Source organism: Strongylocentrotus purpuratus, unplaced genomic scaffold (genome assembly GCF_000002235.5).
Source record: "Strongylocentrotus purpuratus isolate Spur 01 unplaced genomic scaffold, Spur_5.0 spur5_scaffold_7, whole genome shotgun sequence".
Classification (NCBI taxonomy): Eukaryota; Metazoa; Echinodermata; class Echinoidea; order Camarodonta; family Strongylocentrotidae; genus Strongylocentrotus; species Strongylocentrotus purpuratus.
In genome coordinates, this window is record NW_022145613.1 from 19774037 (window position 1) to 19794245 (window position 20209).

A 20209-nucleotide genomic window follows, 5' to 3' on the forward strand; every position below is an offset into this window, starting at 1 on the left:
TCAAATAAAAGATGTTTCATCTCAAAGAATGATACAAATGTCTATTCTTTTTGTTTACTCTAATCATGCATTTTTCTAAATATAAAAGCATCATTAGGTATTAATTCCGAGTTAAATGCAAAAAAAAAGCTGATCTTTTGAAAGTTGGGTAAATTGCAGAGTATAAAGAGTAAGTTGCAAACACATGCAACTTACTCTAACATTAATCAATCAAAACTATCCTCTCACGGTTCTCAATGTACTGAGCAAAAACAATGACCCTGATATGCTAATCCAAGGTTGCATAATCATTTTTATTGTTGAAATTCCTCAAAACGTAATACTGTATTCTTCCCACCCCCCCCCCCCCAAAAAAAATCTGCTTTTATTAAAACCAACTTGATAATATCAGGGTAGACTTCCCCTTTAATGAATGGGGAGGGGGGGGGGGGGGTGTTAAGTATCCTCTGGGTGGTTGTCCTTGAAGGGGGGGTAGTTGTCTTAGGGGATATTTTCAGGGGGTGGGGGGGGGGGGGTAATTTTCCTGGGGGTGATTGTCCTACCATGGCATATCACGTAAGTGACATGACACTGTATGCTTCCAAAGAGCTATGGGAAATGATGGATAAGGACCTATAAACGAACCACGATTGCTCCTCTCCCCTGAATAAATCTAGGCCTAAACTTGTGTAACCTTATCAATCTTTATGATTTTGAATCCTTCCAGGCCTATATAGACAGACTTACATTCATAAAATCACCAAGGTCTTGAAAGTATATATGTCGGCCTGTGCCGGGGAGATTTCACGAAAATATGTTTCTCAATATCCACGTCCACCTGCCGGGTTCACTAAACTTTCCACCAATGAAAAGTGAGGACGCAAAATGATCGATGTTTATTGCCATCAACTACTGACAACTATCGATTAATTTGCCATACTACTAGATGTTGACTATATATAGTTTGCCTTTATACAAAATATTGCCCAAGTCAGTCAAAAAAAAAAAGAGTAAAGTAACGGTTTAGAGAAAAAAATTGACCCTAAAACAAACGGCATGTTTTTTCACTTGATATAAGTATATTTACGATGACTAAATGCCGCGGCTGGCGGCATCTTCTTTCTTAATATTTTGTCAATTCAATTTAAATGAATAATTTTCATCCGAACGACTAGTTCGTAGTCTATCTCTATGGGCTCAGATCAAAACCCGGATGCAAATTTGCTTGTTTTTCCCCCGCACCGACACCATGTGCATACCGCGCGCCGCGGATAGCTGTTTACATGTAACTGTGTGAGATCTGTAAGCCAATGTGCTGTCTTCGAACTTGAAGTATCCGCCTTAGTTGTAACCTGTTTCATTCCTTTATTTTGGAGACAGAATTGACTTTGAGATATCTGAAGTTACTGGATCATTATGGAGGTCAATCTGATTCAAGAAGCCGAAGAGCGAGTCTCTAGTGAGTTCGTAAACAGGCCATTAAGATCGATCCGTCGTCGGTCGGATGTGTGGACTTTTATGGAGTACCGCACTTCGAAAGCAAATAATTCGAAGTACATAGAATGCAAACTATGCGGTTTGCATCTAACCGCCTCATCCCGAAGCGGTACTTCGAATTTGAGGAATCATCTGTTAAATCGACATGCTGATCAGTACCATCCAAAAATTATTCCTGATCGTCACGCTGTTAAACGTGGTTACAGATTTGCAGCGGGTCCTTTCTCATCGAGGGATGATAATGATAAAGCCAAGGATGAAGAAAGAGAAAATAAAGAAGGCCAAGACGGAGTTGAAGCGAAAAGTGAAGCTGATAAGATTAAGATGGAACTGGAGGGCGAAGGAGGAATCAATGTTGACGCAAACGGTGGGGACCGCGACTCCATCAGTCAACTGACGAAAACAAGGAGATTTGCTCAAAGTTCCATGAAGAAAGCTGTTGCCAGACTTCACCAGCAGAAAAGTGGAAATGTGCCGGGCATTTTCAGGAAGATCTTGTGTACTTCCTCCCGTGCCCAAGGCATCAGCAATTCCATATTTCGAATGCTGATTGAAGATTTATTGCCAGTGAACATCATTGAGGGACTTGGATTTCGGGCGCTTGTTGATGCTTTACAAGCAGGGTACCCTTTCCCAACAACAGTAAGTTTTACAAGCTTCTACTAGATCTAGATCTAGATCTACTAGATTTTATCATAATTCATATTCATCTGTTCATGGGGTCGAGACTTTTTGAATCACAAATTAGCTCTTTGCCTTTTTATCTGTTAACTTAGTTTGGTGATTTTTAGTAGACTAGACCAATATTTTGTTTCTCACTTACCCATCTAGTCAGGTTTAAACAGGGATATAAGAACGAAGCACTGAATGAAACGATCAGAAATTTCAACAGGATCACCGCCACTTTATGCTGATGCTGATCTAACAAATCCCCATCAAAATTAGTATTTCTACTGGTAGTGGTAGACCCCGGCCCCCCCCCCCCCCCAGAATGGACGGACCCCATGCGTGTTACCAAAATGTCCGGTAAAGCCAAGGGAAACTTTTCATGCGACAAAGTCTGGCCCGAGAATTGTAAAAAAAAAAGGGGTGTATTAACTTTTCACCCGGAGATTTCTTTAAAAATGGGGTGTTTTTTCTTTTTTTTCTCTCGTCTCTTTGGACTGCTGAGAAATTATTACGAATTAAGGGAGATACATTGAGCATTTTTCATGATTTAGGGGGTCTACAAGGCAGGAAAAGCCTGCAAAAAGCCCGCGAAAGGGGGGTTCAGAAATGTTGGCAGTCCTCAGATAGGGGGTGCTTTCAAAAAGAGGGAACAAGCATATGCGTACCCTAAATAACACTGAGTGGGGGGCCGGGTGGTAGACCCAGGTCTATAATGGTCTAGATGGCTATAGAATTTGTAATGAACATATTGATTTCTCTATTTAATTTCAAAGTGACCTTACAATGATTCTCTGCTTTCTAAGTCAAATATTAAGCACTCCCCACTTGAAAAAGAGTGTTGAATTAAGTAGAATTAACATCCTACGCTACAGTAGTATAGACAGTCAGACTCTTAATAATAATAGATTTGACATAAAGCCATAAAGTTCTTTAATTCTTGTTCATTATCACAGTTTGGTCTTGAGGAACGTCTACTTGCCCGACTGGCAGAAGGTCGGACCAAGCTTGCCAAGCGTTTGTCAAGTGCCCTGAAAATTGGCCTCAGCTGTGATCTATGGACAGACTACCACAACAGGAACTTCATTACGGTCACATCACATGTTATCAGCACAGACTGGAGAAATGAAAGCTGGGTCCTTGGTACCGTCAAGGTAAATGATCGTAAATCCTTTGTTTTATAAACTGCAGTTGGACTGAAAAATATCTCTACTATTAAAGTTATAAGCAGTACAGACTACAGACTGGGGGTGGAGAAGGGGGGCATTTACATCAGGGTCAATAGTTATATATATTTCAGTAGAAAAATCACTCAAAAGGAGAAATGGGCAGGGTGACCTTATTCCATTTCTTTTTCATGTACAAAGTGTTTGGACAGGTGAATTGTTCACAATGCAATCACAGTCCATTAATTAATTTGTTTGGATGTGTCCCCAGTCGTTGTTGTTGAAGTCTGAACTTTTATGAGGTAATGTTCGAATATCTTTGTTTTAGACGCAATTAACCCTATAACCGATAATCGGATCAGGGGCTGATCGTCTGCCGATCAGGTGAAATCGGAACATAAATTCCAATCGCCGATCAATGAAAATGATTGGAAAATAATCTGTAGAAGAAAAAAAATGCTGAAATAGTTTTGGGCTATTAAATACCAAAAAGTACATGCAAAGCTGGGATTATTTCGTCATTTGGAGTTGTAGACCATTTGAAATTAATAATATTAGTCTAAGAGTAGAGGTAAAACATGATGAAAGCCGCCATTTTGTATTATAATGTAGGCACACATTTTTTCCCATTGTCATTATAACCCAAGATAGCAGCTTAACATGAGAGAATTATCCAAGGTACAGGTGTATGAGTAAATTTAGGTATAAGAGTGCACAACAGTAAAAATAAAATAAAAATCCTTTTGAAGTAATACTTTTGCTGATACTGATCAAAGGTGCGAGGGTGTAGCTCCGATCCTATCAAATCCCAGACTTACAGGGCTTACACGCAATCATTATTAGCTGTGCATTACTTTGGTCGCTAAATTGAGAACTTCAGAAGATAGTTGATATGAATTTGTTTTCCTTTATAGCTTTTTCATATAAACTATTGATGTCAAGTGCAAATGACTCTCATAGTCTGAATTTGTATATATTTTAATCTGCTACAGTCCGTGGTATAGTGCACAAAACTACACATACCAGGCAGGCCGAGTAAGTCGTCTTGTCAAGAATCGATCCCTAACAGGCTCCCACTAGCAAATTCTAAACTAGACTACTCATGCATATATATGTTTACAAAATGGATAAAGGATACCAGTATATTTAAGTTTAGTTTTCTTAAAGCACAATTCATGGAATTCAAACATGCTGCCTTATACAGGAATTGATTTTTGTACTTTTGTATTTTTTCCATATAAAACTAAGATTTTGAATATTTAACATTTCAGGTAAAGGCGAATGCTACAGATGTAGATGTTGCCCAGCAAATTAGGGATATGTGCCGAGATTGTGGTGTGACGATCTCTGATGTTCCTGCAATGGTGTATGGCACAGATGGTGTCCAGTCAGTTGCTGACACTACAGAAAGACTGAAGGTATTGAAATCAATTTGTGCCTTTTTGAACGTGGAAAGCAGACCATGTGCAGGGGAGCTCCTGGGAATCTCTGTGCAGAACGCTCTTGGTGTTCCATCTCTTGCTAAACTCATTCAAGATGCCGGTCAGCTTATCTCCCACCTGTCCACAGATCGCACTTGCCAACAGGAATTGACACGGTCACTGAAAGACCAGAAAAAATCTCTCACTCTGACCATATGCGACACTTCCAGTGGATGGCAAGTAATATCCGATATGTTTTGTCAACTAGCAGAGTTAGAGGAGGTGATTTGCAAAGTTCTTGGTGCCGACCATGAAGCAAACCTGAGTGATCTTCAATGGAAGGTACTTCATGAGCTAATCCAAGCTCTCCAAGGAGTGAAAGCTGCAGTAGCAGTCATGGGAGATGGCAGGAACAAGTCGGGTTCCTGCTGGTTACCAGTCATGCATGGAGTACTTCAGCACATTGATACCCCCAATGCTGAGGATATCTCTGATGATGGACAAGTCTTCAGGAACATCCTCAGTGCAGAGCTGAAATCACGTTGCGAGCTGAATGAAATCCTGCCCAGCTCTTTGATGATGCAAGCTGCAGCCATTGATCCAAGATTTCACCACCTGCGCTTCTTATCCGATGAGGATCGAGTCCCGGTGGTCGAGGGGTTGAAGCAGAAACTTTCAGAAAACCACCGAGAAGGGCTGGAGAATGGAAGCCCAGAGGTTGAGGAAGACTCTCCATTCTTTGCGTTACTTGGAGAAGACGAGTTCAACAAGAAGACTATCAAGCCAGAGGACGTGATTGACCTCTTCAGGTTGGAACGTCCAGTTTCCAGAGAGACAGATCCTCTCAACTGGTGGCGGTTGAATGAAAAGCGCTTTCCTGGTCTCTGCAAGCTCGCCAAGGGTATCCTCTGTGTGCCTATTGCTGCAACTCCTCTGTGTAAGAGTACCGAGACCAGCAGAACTCTGGAAAATCGTAAACGCCTTGATCACGTGCATGTTGATGCACAGCTCTTTCTTCACAAGAACAATGGTCTGTTTGAGTAGATTCCCTGTTTGAAATTATCGGAATATACTGCCAGTACTGTCCTCTGCGGTAAAAAATGGAAACATGGATGAAAATAATCTAAAATGGAAGCTTATACCTACAGTGTATCTGAGCCGAGCTAGGCATGCATTTATTTAAAAAAGGTCACTTTTAAGGGGCATATTTTTTATTGCCATTCAATCTCGAGAAAAGGGGATCTTATTTGTTTAACCCGGTACCTGGTTTTTAGTCCCAACCCTAGTATTCTTGTTTATATAATTGTTTGATATATATATTGTTAACTAAATATTCATGTATATAAATGAATTTTATGAATAAAATTCATGCATCAAGCCATCAAATCTGTTTTCATTATTTAATATGAAATTATTTTGCATTCATTTACAAGTACAATTATCCTTGTACATACTTGAGCATCAAATATGTGCACAAGCAGTTAACATTCCCTCAAAATTCTTTTAGAAATGGCCTCATATGAAGTCTGTAAGATTTCTGATACAATTGAATTCTTTCATTTCCTCATTTAAAGTGTTAAGAAGAAATATTATCCAATCCAAATGAATATGTTCATTTATCATACAGGTACATCACTCAGGGATACAAATTTTGATTTAAAAAAATAAATTCTATTGCAACCCTGATAGAATTTCATGCATGACGTGTTATAAATTTCAAAATGCCACTATGTACATGTTTATCGTTTATTTACAAGGAATAATGCATGTTGCACTTTCAAATAACTGTACATTCAGTACTGTAAATCTAATCAATGATTTCATTTTATGCCACATAGGAATCTCTATAAAAAGAGAAAGATAAACAGGAAAAATGTAATTGTTATCAGAAGTAGGTTATGATTGAAGGATAAATGTAGCCGCTAGTCACTTAAAAGATTTATAAATATTAATTCAGTTATATGAAAAATAAATAGGAAAAATGCAACACGATTTTTACCATCAAATTTTAATGACTTTTAACAAATGATTTAAGGATAAAATGAACTCCTCTGGCGTTTCTTGCAACAAGTTTATTACGCGGTACGGGTTCATGGAAAATAAGAAGCATTCTTTATAACATGGACTGATCTGAGAAACAGAGAAATTTTGCTTTGAAATATTTCAAAAATTCTGCTGGGAATCTCTCAGACTCTTGGCTGTCGTTTGCAATTTTTTTCTTCCCCCCTTCCACATGGCAAAAAAGCAAGCAACAATTGACCTTGTAAAATTCATACCAATATGAACTTAACACTTTGTATCATAAAAAAAATCTATGCCTTGTAAAATCAGCAAAATGCTTCTCAGATCACCTGTGTGAAATTACCTTGTACATGTAGTTTTGTAGTTGTGATTTTGTTAACTGTTGAAAGTGTTTCTTTAAGAAATTTATATAATTAAAAAGAAGTAATTGTAATTCAACTTTAACTTTAACAAAGTTCTGGAAGGATATTGCACAAATTTTATCTTAAAGAGCATTTGCTTTAATTATGGATGGATTTGTTCAGTCCTTTGTGACCCTACAAACACAGCACTGAGTTGTGCTTGTTACCATATAACACCAAACCCTTGTCTTATTCTAGCGTACTTGCTACAGCACGTTATTTTTTTTTGCACGCTTTGTTCCTTTAGTTTCTGCTTATGTTGTCTGATTTCGGCCTTCTGTTCATTCTTGCAATTTTCTCTGATGAGGGCAAAGATGTAAAGCTTTAGATTTTAAAATGTCCTTTTTTCTTGATATTTTTCCATATAATGTTGAAGTTCACATTTTCTATTTTTAAAAAGAAAAGATATTGTAATAGTATAATACTATCTGACAGCTTGTACAGGATTTGTTATTTGTTTTTAATTATGTACATTCATATTTTCAATGTGCCGATGTCAGAACTTCTTAACGTACACTTGACAAAGCTTACAACTGTTTTCTTCTACAACATGTACTTATCAAGTATAAGTATGCACATGTTATAGTAAAATAGCACTTTTTTTATACCGATTTCGATGTTTTGAAGTTTCTAAATGAGCACAGTGTCAGTATTTGGTATTCTTTGTGTTTCATTGATACACTCATGTTTTTCAAATAAAAGATGTTTCATCTCAAAGAATGATACAAATGTCTATTCTTTTTCTTTACTCTAATCATGCATTTTTCTAAATATAAAAGCATCATTAGGTATCAATTCCGAGTCGAATGCAAAAAAAGGCTGATCTTTTGAAAGTTGGGTAAATTGTAGAGTATAAAGAGTAAGTTGCAAACTCATGCAACTTACTCTAACATCAACCAATCAAAACTCTCCTCTCACGGTTCTAAACGTACTGAGCAAAAACAATGACCCTGATATGCTAATCCAAGGTTGCATAATCATTTTTATTGTTGAAATCCGACAAAACGTAATACTGTATTCTTCCCGCCCCCCCCAAAAAAAAATCTGCTTTTATTAAAACCAACTTGATAATATCAGGGTAGACTTCCCCTTTAATGAACAGAGAGGGGGGGGGGGGGGGGGGTGTTAAGTATCCTCTGGGTGGTTGTCCTTGAAGGGGAGGGGGTAATTTGTAGGGGTGGGGGTAATTGTCCTAATACGGGGGGGGGGGGAGTAGTTGTCTTAGGGGATATTTTCAGGGGGTGGGGTGGGGTAATTTTCCTGGGGGTGCATGATTGTCCTAATATGACATATCACATCAGTGACATGACACTCTGTATGCTTCCAAAGAGCTATGGGAAATGATGGATAAGGACCTATAAACGAACCACGATTGCTCCTCTCCCCTGAATAAATCTAGGCCTAAACTTGTATACCTTATCAATCTTTACGATTTTTGAATGTTTCCAGGCCTAGACAGACTTGCATTCATAAAATCACCAAGGTCTTGAAAGTATATATGTCGGCCTGTGCCGGGGAGATTTCACGAAAATATGTTTCTCAATATCCACGTCCACCTGCCGGGTTCACTAAACTTTCCACCAATGAAAAGTGAGGACGCAAAATGATCGATGTTTATTGCAATCAACTACTGATAACTATCGATTAATTTGCCATACTACTTGATGTTGACTATATATTATTTGCCTTTATACAAAATATTGTCTAAGTCAGTCCCCCCCCCCCCCCCAAAAAAAAAGGTAAAGCAACGGTTTAGAGAAAAATTTGACCCTATACAACAAACGGCATGTTTTTTCACTTGATATAGAATAAGCCTATTTACGATGACTAAATGCCGTGGCTGGCGGCATCTTATTTCTTAATATTTTGTCAATACAATTTAAATGAATAATTTTCATCCGAACGACTAGTTCGTAGCCCTATCTCTATGGTCTCAGCTCCGTGATTGATTCACGTTTCACAAACAAAATTTGCGACCCGAAAACCCGGATGCAAACTTGCTTGTTTTTCCTGCCGCACCGTACCGCGCGCCGCGGATACAGCTGTTTACATGTAACTGTGTGAGATCTGCAAGCCAATGTGGTGTCTTCGAACTTCAAGTATCCGCCTTATTGTAACCTGTTTCATTCCTTTATTTTGGAGACAGAATTGACTTTGTGATATCTGAAGTTACTGGATCATTATGGAGGTCAATCTGATTCAAGAAGCTGAAGAGCGAGTCTCTAGTGAGTTCGTAAACAGGCCATTAAGATCGGTCCGTCGTCGGTCGGATGTGTGGACTTTTATGGAGTACCGCACTTCGAAAGCAAATAATTCGAAGTACATAGAATGCAAACTATGCGGTTTGCATCTAACCGCCTCATCCCGAAGCGGTACTTCGAATTTGAGGAAACATCTGTTAAATCGACATGCTGACCAGTACCATCCAAAAATTATTCCTGATCGTCACGTTGTTAAACGTGGTTACAGATTCGCAGCGGGTCCTTTCTCATCGAGGGATGATAATGATAAAGCCAAGGATGAAGAAAGAGAAAATAAAGAAGGCCAAGAAGGAGATGAAGCGAAAAGTGAAGCCGATAAGAATAAGATGGAACTTGAAGACGAAGGCATGGAAGGAGGAATCAATGTTGAAGCAAACGGTGGGGACCGCGACTCCATGAGTCAACTGACGAAAGCAAGGAGACTTGCTCAAAGTTCCGTGAAGAAAGCTGTAGCCAGACTTCACCAGCAGAAAAGTGGAAATGTGCCGGGCATTTTCAGGAAGATCGTGTGTAGTAGCTCCCGTGCCCAAGGCATCAGCAATTCCATATTTCGAATGCTGATTGAAGATTTATTGCCAGTGAACATCATTGAGGGACTTGGATTCCGGGCGCTTGTTGATGCTTTACAAGCAGGTTACCCTTTCCCAACAACAGTAAGTTTGACAAGCAATTCTACTAGATTTTGTCATGAGGTCTAGATTATTTGAATCACAAATTAGCTCTTTGCCTATTTATCACACATAGATCTAGGATAGGTGTATTTCTACTATCCTGGCTGTGCTTTTGATTCTCAACATTTCAAACCAGCACCACTGACTGTACAAAACTCAACTAATTTCACTAATCGGTACTTTAATAGTGACAATTGATGACACCTTCACCTTACTGGTGTTAAAAAGAACTAGAAATACCGGTATAATACTTGTTTGGAACAAGTATAGGTGGGCTGGTCAACTAAAATTTGACACAAAATAGAGCAAAAATAAGCGAGATAGGTCTAGACCTACTGCTAAAATACAATATCATGTAGTCTAGACTAGGCTAGTCTAGATTAATGATGTGAACGAAATTCACCTTTCATAATGCATAGTCATAACACTCAACTTAAGAAATGTCTGATATATGCCCTTTAATTTTCACTATGATGACGTGATCAAAATGAAAAATGGTGGCTACTGAGCTTGTAAAGAATTGTCTAAGACTTAGCTACTCTGTAAATATTGATCAATTTCTTCCACATTTTGATATGTTGTAGTACAACATATTTTGATATGTTGTAGTACAACATATCAAAATTTGGAAGAAATTGATCAATATTTACAGAGATAGATCTACAATCAATTTTACATAAATATGCTGACTTCATAATATGCAAATTCATATTTTGAGTTCCAAGGCCATTATGATGCTGTCACGATACACTTAATGGCCAAATGAGACATGGAATCATATCTCCGACTCCTACTCTTATCTAAATATGAATAAAAATTGAAGGTCACGGTTCATTCCAAAGAGCTAAATGGATTTTGGATAGGCATGTTTTTTGTATTAAAAGAGGTTAGGCCATGTAAAATTGATTACATGTTGATCGTCCGGATTTTTTGAAAAAGAGGAGGAGGGTGTACCATGTTATTTGATATTTGATATTTCAAAATGGCCGCTCAAAATGGCCGCTCGGTACATTTTCCCCGACAGTCGAGGCTATTTTTTTTCAAGATGGCCGCCGACAAATTTTTTTTTTTTTAAATCAGAAATAGAGCCATTTTAGCAGTGTTTTTCATGTTTTTTTTCTTTCAAAAAAATAAAAATAAAAAAAAATAAAAAAATAAATAAAAAAAAATAACAAATAACAAAAAATAGGAGGCGGCCCCCAAAAAGGAAGCGGGCGGGGACGATCAACATGAAATCAATTTTACATGGCCTTATGAAGATATGATCATAAGTTGATTTTCAGAAAGTTTCACAAAATGGCGCCTCGATGACGTCATCAGTCAAGGTCAAGGTTGAAAACCTTACCGTGTCTTTTCCATATGCTTATACATATGTGTGTCAAATATCAAGGCATTTGATTCAGCCATTTTTAAGTTATTTTGTTAACAAAAAAGTGGGTCGAAATAAAAATAAAATACAGCCCACCTAATTAATATTAGGCCATTTAAAAAAATAAACATGTTTAGCATCCCCGCCCGCTTCCTTTTTGGGGGCCGCCTCCTAATTTATTTATTTTTTTAGAATTTTTAAAAAAAATTTAGAAGAAAAAAAACATGAAAAACACTGCTAAAATGGATCTATTTCTGATTTAAAAAAAAAAAAAAAAAAATGTCGGCGGCCATCTTGAAAAATAGCCCGACTGTCAGGGAAAATGTACCAAGCGGCCATTTTGAGCGGCCATTTTGAAAGAAAAAAAAAAAGGGCCTCCTTCCTATTTTTCGAAAAAACAGAACATGTATTAGATACAGCCCACCTGATAATTTAAAAATTCATATTGTAAGTCTAGATCTAGATCCAGACTATATCTAGACCCTAGTGTCAAATTGACTGATCAGCCCAATCGGTCCTTGTGTGCAGTCTATGCAATATTGTGTGATGTGTATTGTGTATAATACCTGCCTCACAGCAAGTATGCAGTGCTAGAGGTCAATACATGTATGCATTAGCATTGACCTCTATGCTTTGCTGGAGTGCCTATTTATATCTGTTAACTAAGTTTGGTAATTTTTAGTACTGGTATTTTGTCAATTACTTACCAATCTAACAAATCCCTATCAAAATTAGTATTTCTACTGCCTGGTAGTGGTAGACCTAGAATTCTATGGATAAATATATTAATTAACGTATTGATTTCTCTATTTTTACTTCAGAGTGACCTTACATTTTACAAAGATTCTCTGCTTTCTAAGTCTAATATTTAACATTTGAAGAAGAGTGTTGAATTAACATCCTAGAGTCTACGCTACAATAGTACAGACAGACAGACTCTTAATACTAGATTTCTTGAAGTTCACATCAAACCATCAAGTTCTTTGATTCTTGTTCATTATCACAGTTCGGTCTTGAGGAACGTCTACTTGCCCGACTGGCAGAAGGCCGGACCAAGCTTGCCAAGCGGTTGTCAAGTGCCCTGAAAATTGGCCTCAGCTGTGATCTATGGACAGACTACCACAACAGGAACTTCATTACGGTCACATCACATATTATCAGCACAGACTGGAGAAATGAAAGCTGGGTCCTTGGTACCGTCAAGGTAAATCCTTTGTTTTTTAAACTGCAGTTGGACTGAAAAATATCTCTACAATTAAACTTACAAGCAGTACAGACTGGGGGGGGGGGGGGGGGCATTTACATCCGGGTCAATAGTTATTTATTTATATTGCAGTAAGAAAATCACTCTCAGGGAGAGATGGGCAGGGTGACTTTTTCCATCTCTCTTTCATGTACAAAGTGTTTGGACAGGTGAATTGTTCACAATGCAATCACAGTCCATTAATTAATTTGTTTGGACGTGTCCCCAGTGTTCCCTTCTCTTTGTTGTTGAAGTCTGAACTTTTTTGTTTTACACGCAATTAACCCTGTAACCGATAATCAGATCAGGGGCTGATCGTCGGTTGATCAGGTGAAATCAGAAGATAAATTTCATTCGTCGATCAATGAAAATGATCGGAAAATAATCTGTAGAAGAAAAAAAAATGCTGAAATAGTTTTGGGCTATTAAATGAAAAACAAAACATGAAGAGCTGGGATTATTTCGTCATTTGGAGTTGTTGTAGACCATTTTGAAATTAATCATATTAGTCTAAGAGAAGAGGTAAAACATGAAAGCCGCCATTTTTGTCTTGCCTGCGTAGCAAAAAGCGAGACATAGGCGCCGCTTTTCCGGTGACGGTGGCGGCGTCAACATCAAACTGGGTTAAGTTTTTGAATTTTTGATATAATTTTAAAAGTATATATCATTAGTCATTAAAACTTGGAATATAGGGTTATCAGGTATCCCCAACCATGTGAGTTCAATTTCAGGTAACAAAGGTCATTTCAGGTCAACAGACATAGACTATGTTGTGGCATCATTTCGAAAACTTAACCTAAGGTTAAGTTTTTGAAATTTTGATATAATTATGAAAGTATAAGTTCTTAGTCAATGAAACTTGGACTATAGGGTAATCAAGTATCCCCAATTATGTTAGTAGAATTCAGGTCACTAAGTTAAGGTCATTTTAGGTCAACAAACTTAAAGCGCGTTCATGCTTGATTTTGACGGCCAGAATCAGGCATCTGTTACGCGTTTAGTTTAAAACACGATTGCGTTCATGCTCACTTTTGTAGAATCACTGAAAAACGGCGATCACGATCACCGATCGTAAACTCACAAAAAGATGCGTTTACAATTTGTAAACGCATTTAAATGGGGTCAACGCACTGACCTCTAGTGGGTCTACGTAGTATGCGCACACAGGTTTGTGAATCCAGCTGAAGGCCACCCAAGGAGAATTGCCTGGAGAAGTGAGCATGAACAGTGCACCGTGGAACTGCGATTACGATGAGCGTTTACGATGAGCGTTACAAATCGCTCATTCTGCCTTCAAAATCAAGCATGAACGCGCCCTTAGACTTTTTTGTGGTATCAAATATCAAGATTTTGAATTTTTAGCATATTTTCAAAAGTGTTTGTTCAAATTCCATGAAACTTGTACCCAAAGGTTATCAAGTATCACAAATCATATGACACAAATTCCAGGTCACAAGGTCAAAGGTCATTTTAGGTCAGTAGCCTTGGATTATGTTTTCACAACTTTATATGAGAATAAATGAATCAATTTTTGTTATTTGTTCATGATTTTTTAATCAATATTCACTTCAAAATGCTGATTATATTCAGAGGATTTCATTTTTGGGGGCCTGCTAATGGGCCACCCTTCCTATAAATAATGTTCTAACTTCAATTTTTCATCATATCGAATTGCGTAATGCAGGCGAGACCACCGAGAGCGTTTCCCTTGTTTATTATACATATAGGCACGCATTTTTTTCCATTGTCATTATAACCCAAGATAGCAGCTTAACATGAGAGAATTATCCAAGGTACAGGTGTACGAGTAAATTTAGGTATTAAAGTGCTCAAAATGTCAAGTGCAACAATAAAAATTGAATAAAAATCCTTTTGAACCAATCCTTTTGCCGATACTGATCAAAGGTGCGAGGGTGTAGCTCCGATCAAACTAAAAGATCCGATTTACACGCAATCATTAGCTGTGCATTGCTTTGGTCGCTAAATTGAGAACTTGAAAATATAATTGATATGAATTTGTTTTCCTTTATAGCTTTTTCATATAAACTATTGATGTCAAGTGCAAATGACTGTCATAGTCAGAATTTAATCTGCAACAGTCCATGGTATAGTGCACAAAACTACACATACCAGGCAGGCAGGCCGAGTAAGTCGTCTTGTCAAGAATCAATCCCTCACAGGCTCACACTAGCGATTTTCTATACTACACTACTCGTGCATATGTTTACAAAATGGCACCAAGTTTGATAAGGATACCAGTATATATAAGTTAAGTTTTCTTTAAAGCAGAAATCATGAAATTTAAACATGCTGCCTTGTACAGGAATTGATTTTTGTATTTATATTTATTTTTCCACATAAAACTATGATTTTGAATATTTAACATTTCAGGTAAAGGCGAATGCTACAGATGTAGATGTTGCCCAGCAAATTAGGGATATGTGCCGAGATTGTGGTGTGACGATCTCTGATGTTCCTGCAATGGTGTATGGCACAGATGGTGTCCAGTCAGTTGCTGACACTACAGAAAGACTGAAGGTATTGAAATCAATTTGTGCCTTTTTGAACGTGGAAAGCAGACCATGTGCAGGGGAGCTCCTGGGAATCTCTGTGCAGAACGCTCTTGGTGTTCCATCTCTTGCTAAACTCATTCAAGATGCCGGTCAGCTTATCTCCCACCTGTCCACAGATCGCACTTGCCAACAGGAATTGACACGGTCACTGAAAGACCAGAAAAAATCTCTCACTCTGACCATATGCGACACTTCCAGTGGATGGCAAGTAATATCCGATATGTTTTGTCAACTAGCAGAGTTAGAGGAGGTGATTTGCAAAGTTCTTGGTGCCGACCATGAAGCAAACCTGAGTGATCTTCAATGGAAGGTACTTCATGAGCTAATCCAAGCTCTCCAAGGAGTGAAAGCTGCAGTAGCAGTCATGGGAGATGGCAGGAACAAGTCGGGTTCCTGCTGGTTACCAGTCATGCATGGAGTACTTCAGCACATTGATACCCCCAATGCTGAGGATATCTCTGATGATGGACAAGTCTTCAGGAACATCCTCAGTGCAGAGCTGAAATCACGTTGCCAGCTGAATGAAATCCTGCCCAGCTCTTTGATGATGCAAGCTGCAGCCATTGATCCAAGATTTCACCACCTGCGCTTCTTATCCGATGAGGATCGAGTCCCGGTGGTCGAGGGGTTGAAGCAGAAACTTTCAGAAAACCACCGAGAAGGGCTGGAGAATGGAAGCCCAGAGGTTGAGGAAGACTCTCCGTTCTTTGCGTTACTTGGAGAAGACGAGTTCAACAAGAAGAGTATCAAGCCAGAGGACGTGATTGACCTCTTCAGGTTGGAACGTCCAGTTTCCAGAGAGACAGATCCTCTCAACTGGTGGCGGTTGAATGAAAAGCGCTTTCCTGGTCTCTGCAAGCTCGCCAAGGGTATCCTCTGTGTGCCTATTGCTGCCACTCCTCTGTGTAAGAGTACAGAGACCAGCAGAACTCGGGAAAATCGTAAACGCCTTGATCACGTGCATGTTGATGCACAGCTCTTTCTTCACAAGAACAATGGTCTGTTTGAGTAGATTCCCTGTTTTTGAAATTATCGGAATAAACTGCCAGTACTGGCCTCTGCGGTAAAAAGCAGTAAAACAATTGAACATGGATGAAAATAACGTAAAATGGGAGAATATACTGAGCTGAGCTACGCATGTGTTTATTTATTTGACTGATATAAAAGATCACTTTTAAGGGGCATATTTTATTTTTATTGCCATCCAATCTCGGGAAACCTGGTTTTTAGTTCCAGCCCTAGTATTCTTGTTTATATAATTGTTTTATATATATGTATTGTGAAACAAAATGTTCATGTATATGAATGAAGTTTACTAATAATATTCATGCATCAAATCTGTTTTCATTATTTAATACAAAATTATTTTTCATTCTTTTACAAGTACAATTTATCCTTGTACAAACTTGAGCATCAATTATGTGCACAAGCAAAAATTCTTTTAAAAATGGCCTATTATGATTTCTGTAAGATTTATGATACAATTGAATTCTTTAATTTCTTCATTTAAGGTGTTACAAAGAAATATTATCCAATTCAAATGAATATTTTCATTTATCATACATGTACTCAGGGATACAAATTTTGATTTAACAGAAAAGAAGATTCTATTGCAACCCTGATAGAATTTCATGCATGACATGTTATACACTTTAATAATGCGTTACATGTTTTTAATTTCAAATTTCAAAATGCCACTATTTGTAATACTACATGTACATGTACATGTTTATTGTTATAAGGAACAATGCATGTTGCACTTTGAAATTACTGTACATTCAGTACTGTAAATCTTTTATGCCACATACATGTACATGTAGGAATCTTTAAAAAGAGGAAGAAGAAAGGAAAAAATGAAATTGTTATCAGAAGTAGGTTATGATTCAAGTTTACATGAAGTCGCTAGTCACTTGAAAGGTTTATAATTCTTTATTCAGTTATAGTCTAAATAAATAGAAAAAATGCAACACGATTTTTAATATCTAATTTTAATGACTTTTAACAAATGATTTAAGAATAAAATGAACTCCCCAGGTGTTTTTTGCAACAAGTTTATTACATGAAAAATAAGAAGCATTCTTTATAACATGGACTGATCTGAGAAACAGAGAAATTTTGCTTTGAAGTATTTCAAAACTTCTGCTGGGAATCTTTTGGCTGTCGTTTGCAAATTTTTCTTCTTCCTCCTTTCCACGGGATGGCAAAAAAAGCAAGCAACCATTGACCTTGTAAAATTCATACCAATACCGTATACGAACTTAACACTATATATATCATCAAAAAATCTATGCCTTGTAAAATCAGCAAAATGCTTCTCAGATCACCAGTGTGAAATTGCCTTGTACATGTAGTATTGTAGTTGTGATTTGGTGTTAAACTGTTGAAAGTGTTTCTTGAAGAAATTTATATAATTAAAAATAAGAAAATTCATATGATCTTCAAATACATGTAACAGAGTTCAGGAAGGATATTGCACAAATTTGATCCTAAAGAGCATTCGCTTTATGGATGGATTTGTTCAGTCCATTGTTCAGTCTTTTGTGACCCTACAAACACAGCACTGAGTTGTGCTTGTATACCACATTTAATAGACACCATGCAAACTCTCATTCTATTCTTGTACTTGCTATAGCCCGTTATTTTTTGCACGCTTTATTCCTTTAGCTTCTGCTTATGTTGTCTGATTTCGGCCTTCTGTTCATTCTTGCAATTTTCTCTGATGAGGGCAAGGATGTAAAGCTTTAGATGTTAAAAAGTCACGTTTCTGGTGCTATTTTTCCATATAATGTGAAAATTCACATTTTCAATTAAAAACAAGAAGAGAGATTGTATAATGACTATGTTGGCCTACTTTGTAGGATCTTGCACAAAAGATACACATTTCTTGACTTTTCTCATATGACCTGTTAATAATACTTGTATATAAAACACTTTTCATACTTACATGTAGTTTGGTAACAGACAAATCAGTTGGAGAAAAAAGGATAAATGGTTTGGAGAACGAAAAATTCACATGTGTCAGTTCCCTTTCAACTTACAAGTTGTGAGCTACGGTATGGAAATAAATAACTGAACTAAAACATTTATTTCATTGTTAATGGTATGGATTTTTTAAAAGCCATTTGGTATTCCATTCATAAATTAAGTTAGAGAAACTCATTTATAGATTCTCTAATTTACAGAGTGAATGATGTTTTCAAATACTGAAAGTTCTGAATTTCTGAGACAGTTGCTTGTCAATTATTGAGTAAAATTACTCGTTTCCAATTAAAATTGTACGATTCACAATGCTTTTATCCACGGCTCCAAGCTATATACATGTAATCTTAAAGTTTAAAAAGAGGAAAGCTTTTCCAGTCACCCTCCCCAATTGTTTGAATGTACACATAAACTAGTCCTGTATATCAGCCTATTTTATTAAATAAGATATAAAATATAAACGGTTCTTTAAGTTCTCATGATGCACATTATTTATCATTAACCCTATAAATTGACACCGAAACTTCATATTAATTCCAACCAGCTCTAACACTAAATGACTAAAAAATAATGAGTAACGAGCACATTAACCCCCCATAACCTTGCACTTCGCCAATAACAAAGGCCAAGATAAATCTTTATCTCACACACTGGGCAAGTATCAGAATCACAGAAACGTAGAGCAGCAGAAATGAGAGCAAGACGCCCTCACACACAGCCTGGCAGAAATCATCGGAATCGATGGATAGCGCCGATAAACCCAACAACAACAACAACAACATGATGCATTTCATATTGGTTGTAAACTTGTTTATTTGTTATTCTTCAAGTTCAAGTCAATAAAAGGCGAGAAAATTGGTATTCTGAAAATTTTGTTTTTGTCCATTACTGTCCGTTCTATGATAGTACTAGTGAGTGTTTAAAGGTAATACAAAGTTTTGGTATGGGATCATGAATTTGGTTCAAATGAACATATCGGAAGCATATGCGATCCTACAATATTCAGTGATAGTTGTCGTGGTTGAAATCGAGTCTAAAGTTATGAAATTGTAAATAATAAACTCTTTATGTTGTATAGCTCCCTCTCAAGGTCTCAAGATATTAATTAAGCTATAAACAATGTTTCTTGACTAAAAACGTCCGATTAGCTATTCCCTTTTGGAAATTATATATCACAACTACATATCCTGAGATTTTCATGGTCGCAGCTACCATTGTACGGCCGTATGAGCTATTTGAAATTTATCAAAATTTACCGGGAACACCGGTTGATTTTTATATTGAATATTTCTCAAAAGCAGAAGTGTTTTAGAGGCTAAATTTCTAGTGCTTATAATACATCCACAGGGGCATCTAAATATATCAAAATTGTAAAGAATCACTATCAACCCAATTTTCAAAAATTCCCTAAACTTTGTATTACCTTTAAGGTGGCATTATTAAATTTATTATGGTGATGACGTGAATGGTCATTATAGAGCCAGGAGCGTGCCAATAAAGGAAAAGTAATCTGTAAACTAGCACTTGCCCCCCCCCCCCCCCCCCCCCCCCCCCCCCACTGTACTGAAACCCTGCCTTGGCCAATCCACCATTACCACCTTTGACACCAGTCACCGCGAACAAATTTTATGATGAAGCCTGAAAAGTGAAAAAGCCAAAAATTTCACCTTTGAAAAAAAAATAGTCCTTTTTAGTGTCCAATATACCCGCATCACGCTCGACATATATTTGCAGTAAGTTTCAATATGAGATCAATGCACACATTAACCACAGTCCATTAACTATCACTGGGCCCGTATTATAGAGAGATGCGATTTATCCAAATAAATTGCAAGTTTGCAATGCCCTATTTCTTATCTACATAGTTGCGATTAATATTAACTCATGAGACAGGGCTCTTGTATAAGAAATGAAATACTGAACTGCATTAACTGTGTCCATTAAACATTCGGAAATGAAAG

General features: G+C 37.4%; 2 protein-coding genes across 2 annotated transcripts; both read left to right on the forward strand.

The window, feature by feature from the left end:
• Window positions 1-1193: 1193 nt before the first annotated feature.
• Window positions 1194-7010, forward strand: LOC115919951. Its single transcript, XM_030974691.1, has 3 exons — window positions 1194-2118; window positions 3099-3296; window positions 4580-7010. The coding sequence occupies exons 1-3, from the start codon at window positions 1396-1398 to the stop codon at window positions 5771-5773; spliced, it is 2115 nt and encodes a 704-aa protein (XP_030830551.1). The 5' UTR covers window positions 1194-1395; the 3' UTR covers window positions 5774-7010.
• A 2189-nt stretch (window positions 7011-9199) lies between these two features.
• On the forward strand, window positions 9200-16482 carry LOC115919952. Its single transcript, XM_030974692.1, has 3 exons — window positions 9200-10066; window positions 12460-12657; window positions 15088-16482. Exons 1-3 carry the CDS (start codon window positions 9335-9337, stop codon window positions 16279-16281), a joined length of 2124 nt encoding a protein of 707 aa, XP_030830552.1. The 5' UTR covers window positions 9200-9334; the 3' UTR covers window positions 16282-16482.
• The last annotated feature ends 3727 nt before the right edge of the window (window positions 16483-20209 follow it).

Bases quoted from the DNA above. Each gene is read 5' to 3' on its own strand.
- LOC115919951 (XM_030974691.1), top strand. From the start codon at position 1,396: ATGGAGGTCAATCTGATTCAAGAAGCCGAAGAGCGAGTCTCTAGTGAG. The intron at 2,119-3,098 runs GTAAGTTTTACA...TCATTATCACAG, and splicing joins GGTACCCTTTCCCAACAACA to TTTGGTCTTGAGGAACGTCT. The intron at 3,297-4,579 runs GTAAATGATCGT...TTAACATTTCAG, and splicing joins GGGTCCTTGGTACCGTCAAG to GTAAAGGCGAATGCTACAGA.
- LOC115919952 (XM_030974692.1), top strand. From the start codon at position 9,335: ATGGAGGTCAATCTGATTCAAGAAGCTGAAGAGCGAGTCTCTAGTGAG. The intron at 10,067-12,459 runs GTAAGTTTGACA...TCATTATCACAG, and splicing joins GTTACCCTTTCCCAACAACA to TTCGGTCTTGAGGAACGTCT. The intron at 12,658-15,087 runs GTAAATCCTTTG...TTAACATTTCAG, and splicing joins GGGTCCTTGGTACCGTCAAG to GTAAAGGCGAATGCTACAGA.